Genomic DNA, 9,894 nt, shown 5'->3' with positions numbered 1-9,894 from the left:
AACTGCGATATTATCACGTTTGCGAAGCAAACAAATTTCATGTGCGATTTTTTCTTGTAAAGAAAGAAAGTTTCACTCCTGCAATATATCCCTCTGCAATACCACATCAAATTAGGTGAGTGAATTTATCCATCTTGAAATTGATTTTATTCATGCTTTTATGCAAAGTTTGAGATCATATAAAAAGAATCTGAGTGGCTAACTCGCATCTATATTTCATACACTGCTTATCGAAATTATTCACATTTTCAAAGCTATGAATTTATCGGTTAGTTAATTTCACAAAAGAAAGTTGTTCCGTTGATTTCGAGAGGTAAAAAGTAGTTTTTTTGAAGATATGTTCATTACCACAATGATGGCAGTAGACATTTGAACAAGTTATGAGAGATTGTTCAGACGGATTTTTGTGTTTATGATTCATCTGATTATGACCCATAAATTGGTAATCCAGATCATCCTTTTATATGATACAAAATATTAGTGAAAGGTATAAAAGAATGTGAAGATGATGAGTTCAGCAGTAGGGTCAATTGAATTTGTAGGTGTAAGTTAAAATAAATCATGTTGCTCGAAGTCCTTGTCGTTATTTTTTCTCTGGTCACGCCGATTTTGTCAACATCAACTTTGGTGTCTGTGGTTCAGGTATAAGATCGTTTACAAATACTTCCTATGAATGATTCAGTGATAGTTCACACTACCAATTCGGGATTCAAGTAAATTAAGGTACCTTATTTTTCTATTTCAAGGTATTTCGTCATGGTCAAAGGACTCCTTACGCTCACTATCCCAATGACCCTTACTCGGATTCCGCATATTGGCCTGTGTCAAGAGGACAGTTAACCAATGTGAGTACCAAACGTCAAAAATTCAATTTGTATTGAAATTATGTTTTTGTTTGTGTTTTTTGAAACAAGAAAGCTAGCAGCCACTGGTTATAATTGGGGGGTCAAACTCAATATATGTGACTCAATACTTGAACTTCTTAGTCAAAACACGTTTCAAAATATCTGACAAGCTATTTCAGCAATTCCCAACATACTTATCTACACATCTAAATGCGTGCTGGAATTATGTCAGGTTCCATGACAATGATCGCACCATGTAAAATGAAACTCGTTACTCGAATATTTTGCCAAATTTCTCAGTTTCAAGGTTGAGTTCCTTCTTCTAACCGGTACTTACATTACTTTTGGTATCATAAATGAGAATTTATCTCAATAGAGTTTGTTGCCAATTCAAGTCAAATCGACTATTTTATGGGGAAATTAAAAGTTTCATTACATCTTCAGTCAGCAATGGAACAGTCATGGAACAAGGGTTCACTAGTTTGAATATTCGACCGAAAATGTTTTCTGCCTTTTATTTACTTATGATGACATTGAAAATGTTATATTTTTCAATAACAAATTCAGATATATTTCAGAAATCATTATATTGGTGAAATAAGAATTGAAAACCCCTGGAAATAAGGTAGCACACGCCCCCTCAATGAAATTCAAGTCGATAAGATTCATTCATAAGAATAAAGTCTAGGTTCTGGTCCTCAAACATGAAACGGATTTGACAAGGAAAATACTTTGAAATCATTGCTGTACTGTTCCAAGATAGCTTTTCAGCAATGTGTTGGTAAACCGGGAAAAACTGCTAAAAAAGAGAAAATAGAGTCAATCAGAATTTGATGGTTATTGGAAGTTATTTCCAAACTTTCAAAGAGGAGTGCCCCGACTAAGCTTTACATTCCTTTTTTCTCATAATTATTAAGCCATTTTGGAAGATTCAGATTTAAGAAATCACTACCATTAACATTTGTGATGAAATTGGGATGATGAATTATATTTTAAAAAACATTTCACAAACAGAAGCACTACACAATAACTTCTTAGATATTCTGTACATTTGAAGAGTTTGATCTTCCTATTGAAGACGATCACTTGGTGATCGAAACACACACGTTTCGAGGTGTTAAAATAACGGTTTGGTGTTGGGAAAAAACTCCAGTAATAATCATTCGAAGAGTTGTTGCGATTTTGTGAAGTATTTTGTGAGAGTTTTACAATAAAATTGTAATATTATGTACCGTAGCAATAACAAAACCAGAAACCCTCTTTTTTCAAATGGAAAATTTTAAAATTATAGAATTTTTTAGTGATTGATGAAAATATTTTCTGACTGACATCATATCGAGATCGCGATATTCTCAATAAAACCATATTGGCCGCACTGTAACAACTCTTATAACTGTCATTGTCTATTCCTCACGTTACAAAGATATGGTATTTTGTTAATTTCCATCTCATTTGACTTTCAGATCCTTTGAGAGTCTGCGGTAGATGAAATAAAATTGTTTTCAGACTATTTTTTTATTCATAGTTAGTTTTATTGCACCTCAAATTCAATTCGATCGAACCACATGAATTGGATCTATGTTTTTGTTCCAGGTTGGCAAAACTCAGCACTATAGACTTGGTCAATATACCCGTGAAAGATACAGCAATTTTTTACCAGAGGCCTACTCAGAAAAGTTTTTCTCCGCTCAAACGACAGATATCGACAGGACCCACATGTCAGCTCAGTGTAACCTCCTAGGTCTCTTTCCCCCTACTGCAACGGAATTATGGAACCCCGACATAGCTTGGAGCCCCATTCCCGTTCATCCTTCAAATCCAACTGTCATGAATTTATGGTGTCCTGCCAAAAACAGGGAACAAAACAGAGTATTGAAAAACGAACCGTATTTTCAGCATATTGACAAAACGTATGCAGAGACGTATGAGTACCTCACAAAATACAGTGGTGTCAATGTTACCTCTGTGAATGACGTTGCGATTATTTACGACTGTCTTTTTATTGAAAACGAATTTGGTTACACTTTACCTGCGTGGTCTGATGCAGTTTTTCCAGAACCATTGGCAACATTATCGGGGTACTCATTTCAACTTTCTGGATATGGTACCAAATTAGCTCGTCTGAGTAAGTCAACCAAAGATCAATTTTTTTTCTATTTTTCAATGAGCAGTCAAATCTTTCAACAATTTGGCTTGTTCCAATATTAATTATATTGTGAGAACCCATTCACTCAGTCCAACGCGTCGGACAGGAACATTCACAATAGAAGCTTTACCCTTGAAAGTATCATTCACTCATACTTGCAACAGTGTAGCCCTCTGGGCTCAGTACCGTTTCTTTTTTTAAAGATACCAACACTTGCATTGTATGTGACCATACGTCCTTTTTTCGATGATGTTGATACCTTTCAAAAACATATCTATCAGGTTGTATCGAAAGTTTTGTCCATTTGGTTGTCATGTGTTCTTGTAGCTCCATATCTTAATGAAAATTCATTCTACTATATCCTGGTATACAGTGCTTTTCTTTAATGTCCCCCCTCCCTTTTATTTTTTGAACGGGTCAACTCAAAAAATTGAAATTTGGGATAATGAAATGAATGCATGAATACTTTATTTTGAAGTGAAATTGATGGTTAAAACTTTCAAGATTACGAATGCTTCACAACTCTAGAATATGATGTCAATACCTTCAACTACTACAAAATGGTGGAACTTTCAATAATTGCCTGAATACATTGACATTTAACTACATAATATGAGGTAATGAGCTTGAGGTCGGTTCAGAATATGCTCGAAATAGTTGCCTTAAACTTCTTGACATATGAACAGCCTATCCGATATTTCACGCCCAACATTCTCGAACACAGTTACGTCAATATCTCTACAAATATTTATTATTCTCCGCCGTGTATCCAATATTGAGGCAGGTTCAGTTTCGTTTTGCTTTTGCTTACTAGGAAAAGTAGTATCCAAATAGTTTCTTACTTGTCTGGAGTAATGTGGTGGTGCTCCATCTTGTTGGAATACAATATTCATATCGAATTCATTAGGATTCACTTCGACGATTTCAGTGATGAGAGGGTCAACAGTAGTTTTCAGCATATTCAAATACAGTTCCCCTGTTGAATTTTGATCAATAAATAGAGGTCCTACAATATGGTTTCCCAATATCCCTGCCCAAACTTTAATTTTTTCTGGAAATTGGGTATGTGTTTCCCGGAAAACGTGAGGGTTGGTATCACTCTAATAACGGCAATTTTATCTGTGAACATTTCCATTGGAAAAAATATACATTGGTCACTAAAACAAATATTGCGGAGATAAGTAGGATGCCTTGCAATGGTTTTTGTCTTGATTTCGCAGAATTCTGTTCTTCGATCAGGGTCATCTTCAGTTAATTGGTGTACCATTTTAATTTTGTATGGATGATACCTATTCCTCTTCAAAAGTCTCCACACGGTAGAAGAAGACACCTCACAAAGATTCGCGAAGGAATAAGTAGACTGTTCAGGATTTACTACCATCTCACCAATTATTTGCACTTGCTGTTCTTCCGGAATGGACGGATAACCTGGAGGCTTTTTGTTATGTACACTACTGGTAGTTGTGAATTTGGATACAAGTTCCCAGATAGGACGATTCGGAAAACGTTCATTGAAAATCCTTTCGGTCTCGTGAAAGTGAAAGTACTAGTGAAAGTTGTACCTTTCTACTAGTAAAACCGGAAACTAAATGAGAATATTCTCACTGAACAATGATGTCCATTTTCGTACTGACATTTTTTGTCGTTTTTATGAACAGAAAATAACTTAACAAATCTTATCGGGTAGTTGGAATTACAATATGGCTGATAAAAAAATATTTCTAGAAATATCGATATTGATGTGTTGGTCTTCAGGAAATTATTAAATGTTCCACCATTTTGTAGTTGGTCAAGATATTGACTTCATATTCTAGGATTGTGAAGTATTCGTCGGTAGCTTCGAAATTATGTTTCACAAGATCACCTTTTCTATTTAATTTTTGTTCCCTGATGGCGGTTAGTCGCCATCTTGAAAGTTTTATCTGTCCTGTCAATTTTACTTCAAAATAAAGTATTCATGCAAATTTCCCAAATTTCAAATTTTTTGAGTTGACCCGTTCAAAAAATAGAAGGGGGGGGGGGGCATTGAAGAAATGCACTGTATATTGATCGATAGAAAATTTTGTACTTCATACATTGAAATGTCACGCTTCGAGATCATGTATTTTTTTTTCGCACAACCAAAATTATCTTTTTGAAGAAAAGTCGATCCTCTACAACAAAAGGTATAGTGTTTGGATACTGATGAGCCATTCAGGCGAAAGGCAAGAACCCATCAAAAAAAGACTATGGTTACTGTATGGTGGTCACCGTTATGCATGGTGATTCACTATAACTTTCTGCAACCAAATCATCACGGAAGGAAATCGAAGAAATGCGCCAAAATTTGCGTCGGAGTTATTCGACTGTTACATGTTACGCTGGAAAGAGTGCGCTGATTTAAATGGCGCTTATTTCGTCTAAATAGAAACAAATATCCACTGAGATATCACAATTTAAAGTAAACCCATGAAAATCGGCATAACTTTTGTAACTAACTAATTTATGTACACATTTGAAAAAGTGAAAAGCAGATCAATAACACTTTCTGCTACAGCCTTCTCTAACCAATATGGATAGATGATCATAATTTGATGGTTGCATAGTATCACTGACGGAAGCCTGACTCATTCTCTATATAAAGAAAATTGCGAACAATCAACATCTTAGTTTGACAAATACCTGATTTGTTGTCAATTTTTTAATATTCTCAAAAGTATTCTTGCTCACCTAGAATCATTCGTTATGTTATTATATGGAAACTGAATATTTATTAACTTTATTATTAACTAATTCAGTTTTGTAATTTGTGAAAGGCTTCAGAAAATACTATAAGATATCATGTCAACTGAAAAAAATACTGTGTAGTGAAATGCGTTTTGAATTAATGTTATACTGTGAAAATTGTTCAATTATCATCATGAATAGGTATATAGATTTATATATCAGCAATATCAAATTTTTATCACAAAAAATATGAACTTTTTAGGTTCCGGAGCCTTTCTCAATGAAGTCATAGAACACTTCGAGAAAATGAAAGAAAATCCTTCAGGTGAATTGTTTCGAATGTACAGTGCTCATGACTCCAACATCGCCGCAATTCTTTCTGGCTTGAGATCATTCAAGCCTCATTCCCCTTATTTTGCCAGCACAATCTATTTTGAGCTATGGAGGTCTTTCTTGGGATCATACTATGTCAACATTTATTATAAACAAAGAGATGTTGTCGAGAAAATAACTCCACCTGGATGTCTTCAGTTTGATTGCAATCTAGAAAATTTAAGAAATCACCTCTCTGATGTCCTCATTGACAGCGTCACGTTGGAAAAAGAATGTGTTTGAATATCACCCAAAAAAATGAGCAAAAGCACTATAAACCAATAAAATCGCCTTCATAGTGGATAGAGTAGAGGTGAATCATAATACATTTTCATTGTAATATGTAATTGAATTAAACAGTTAGTTAGTCATAATAAAAAAAAATCCAACAACATGTTGTGTTATTTCACCTAATATCTATGAGAAATGATGAAATACAAAAATTGAATTGAGAGTCCATAATTCACAATATAGTTGAGAGTATTATTTTAGTTCAACAAGTCTATTCTAAGGATATTTTGATGATTTTTGATAGTGCGCTTCGTTTCGAAGACACGGGGCGAAAAATAATTTCATAAAACAAATTATCCCATAAATAGTCCCATAAATTTTCAACGCATGTTCCATAAATACCCTGTGTATTGATCGATAAAAAATTTTGTAGTCTATACACTGATACTGCAAATTTTTTCCAAATTTTAAATTATTGCCTTTTTTGACCAATTTTTCCCTACGAATTAAAATTGAACCAAAGCGCTACTAAAACAAATCGAAAAATAAACCAGACATTTGACAATTATAGTGTTATTGAACGCACTGTTCGAAATTGGTGTGCGAAATTCCATTCCGGAGATTTCAACCTGGAAGATGAGCCCCGAAGTGGTTGACGTATAGTAATCCAAGATAAGGATTTGAGGACCCTGATGGAGACTGACCCATCACAAAAGGTGCTTGTGACGGCGTCAGTTTCCATCCAGTTTTTGATGTTATAGTAGAAAGTATTATACACACAAGTGGGATCGTTGGAATCAGCTTGATATCCTGAGTAAAGTTTCATACTGGATAACGGTTGAATCGAAAATGAAGTTAGACTAGAGTTAGGTGCTATTTTCAGCTATGAGTACCCAAATATGTACCGTTTTGAGTATAGTCTATACAAACTCAATCCGAACTACTAAATGGAAGACTGGTGTATTGGGTCTTATAAATTTACTAGATGATACCATATAAAACCTTCCACATAAAAATAATGAATAGACCTCGCCGTTCATGCCATACAAAGGAACTGCCGACGTTCGGTAACAGTAGTTGTTTACAGCTGATTCTCGGCCTCCCCCCACCACTATGACGTATTAATTGCTTTTTTTATTGGTTGTTGTTTGGTGAAGTTTTTTTTGTTGTGCAGTGAAGTCAAGGCGTTGTGACCTTGAAGTGTCTGGTGCATGGATCGTTCAGATTTTTTTTTCATATGAGATTTTGTGTGTTTATGTGTGTGTGTGTGTGTGTGTAGGAGAATGCACGTACAGGGTTTCATCATGTGCTTGTTTGTCTATGTACAAACATACGTCTGCATACTTCGAAGATCCTCCAAGTAATAAATGCTCCATCGGTGTTAGGGCACCAAGTTAGTAGTGGAGTGACGTCACAGCAATAACCGTTCAACGGCTAGAGAGCGACATGTTCACTCCACGACGTGTGGCAGAGTAATGCGTATTCATCGGTCTGCCCTCACCTCTCCCGAAGCGATGAAGGTTCGCTCTAGCCCCGCTATCGATGGTGACACAACGGCAGCCGAGGACCGTTTGCCTAGCGTCTACCCTCTCCGAGACCGCAACGACCACTGCTTGCTCGTATATCGACATCTGTTATCGCATTCAGTTGGGAGGTAATCTTGGCGCATGTAGTTGAGAAGTGGGGTTGGCTATGACGTCTTGACGGGTCCTATCAGAGTGTATTTAAGAAGCGTACGAGTGTTGGCTATGTCAGTTTACATCAAGTGAGTTAGTGAGAACTATTATATAAAATGTATTCCTGTGACTGTGGTAAATCTTTCACTCGTAGTGATAATCTTCGTCGGCATCAGCTCCAGAGTTGCCAAGGAGGGCCTGCAGTGAAACGGGTGAGAGTGGATAATGCAACACCTATGTATACGTGCAATTGTTGTAATGTGACAATTCCTATGACCCAAGTGAATTCTCACCGAAGAACCATGAGTCATAAAAATAATGCATGTGTTCAATTGTCTGACGGTGTTCAAATTATAACGAATGCATTCAATTGCCGCATTGCTACATACAGGGTGGAGAGTTCGATTGTAACCAGTGACTACATGTCATTTTTCAATGAGATTAGGCAGAAGGTCATTGAATTACTGGAATCAGCCATCAGGATCCATAAAAGCATCAAGGTGAATATGGAAGTTTTTGGGAATTATATTCTTCAGACTGATGATTCGAGGGACACGAAGTCATTTAATTCCCAAAATAAAATAGTGGACCAATCTTCAGATTTGAATGCTGTTTTTGATGGATTCCGTGATGTAATTGTGGCTCAAACGACTGAGTTCCAGGATCGTGACTCAGGTATTTATTTTTTAAAAATTTCAATAAGATTGAATAGTAATTTTTTTTTAATAATTCAGGTTGGACTTGTGAGAAAATATTGTTTCTCGAGGTCAACATTAATAAATACAGTCCACTGGAAGGACGTTCATATGTGAAGCTGCCTCAATGTATTCAATGGAAGAAAGCTGTTGTGAATGTTCGTAATGAAGATCAATATTGTTTTGCTTGGGCTATAACATCAGCATTATATCCTGCAGATAGTCGAGTGTCCGAACTTACGTCATATCCACATTTTTCCACTGTTTTAGATGTCACAGGTATGGATTTTCCGGTTAAAGTTAATAATAAGAGTATCGAAATATTCGAAGATAGGAATGATATTTCAATTAATGTTTACGGTTTAGAGAGTACATTTGAGAAGGGTAAAATGAAGTATGAAGTGATTGGTCCATTGCGATACTCACAGAGAAGACTCCGGAGACATGTCAATTTGTTGTTTATAACTGATGACTCCGGTAATGGTCACTATTGTTGGATCAAAGATCTTTCAAGATTAGTTTCTAATCAACTATCAGCTCATAGACAGAAAAAATATTTTTGTGACGGATGTTTGATATATTTTTCTGATGAGAGATTGCTTTTACGTCATAATATGTATGATTGTAATCACATTAGTACCACAACACCAACTACTAATTTAAAGATCAATAAATATGGTAGAATGGTTGCGGAAAATAAACTAATGTTTGAAAACTTTGAGAGGCAAATGAGGGTGCCATTTGTAGTGTATGCTGATTTTGAATCAGTGCTTAAACCGATTCATGTGAATGAGCCAAATCCTGAAAGTTCATACACGATTAAAACATTCAAACATGCCCCATATTCATTTGCTTATTTGATAAAGTGTTCATATAATGATGATTTGTCAAAATTTGTTACATATAGGGGTGTAGATGCAGCTCAGAAATTTGTGAGTAGCATTGAAGATGATTTGAAAGAGATACATGAAAATCATCTCAGAAACCCTAAACCGATGGATACACAAACTGACGAAGAAGAAGAACAGTTTGCTGCTGCCAGAACTTGTGGTATATGTAATAAAGCATTTACTGATGGTGAAGTCAAAGTAAGAGATCATTGTCATGTCACAGGAAAGAAAAGATCACATGCCGCTCACTCGAAATGTAATTTAAATTTCAAAATACCAAACTTCATACCTATCATTTTTCATAATTTAAGTGGTTATGATTGTCATTTATTC

At 35.5% G+C, this 9,894-nt stretch overlaps 1 protein-coding gene across 1 annotated transcript; it reads left to right on the top strand.

Moving 5' to 3' along the window:
- The first annotated feature begins 497 nt into the window (after positions 1-497).
- LOC111504801 (prostatic acid phosphatase) lies at positions 498-6,461 on the top strand. Its single transcript, XM_023159490.2, has 4 exons — positions 498-642; positions 747-845; positions 2,439-2,970; positions 5,960-6,461. Exons 1-4 carry the CDS (start codon positions 562-564, stop codon positions 6,310-6,312), a joined length of 1,065 nt encoding a protein of 354 aa, XP_023015258.2. The 5' UTR covers positions 498-561; the 3' UTR covers positions 6,313-6,461.
- The last annotated feature ends 3,433 nt before the right edge of the window (positions 6,462-9,894 follow it).

Source organism: Leptinotarsa decemlineata, unplaced genomic scaffold (assembly GCF_025532065.1).
Source record: "Leptinotarsa decemlineata unplaced genomic scaffold, Ldec_3_MD MMD2_tig00078363_RagTag_RagTag, whole genome shotgun sequence".
Classification (NCBI taxonomy): Eukaryota; Metazoa; Arthropoda; class Insecta; order Coleoptera; family Chrysomelidae; genus Leptinotarsa; species Leptinotarsa decemlineata.
The sequence above is the reverse complement of the archived record's forward strand: the minus strand, read 5'-3'. Positions and strand labels throughout refer to the sequence as shown.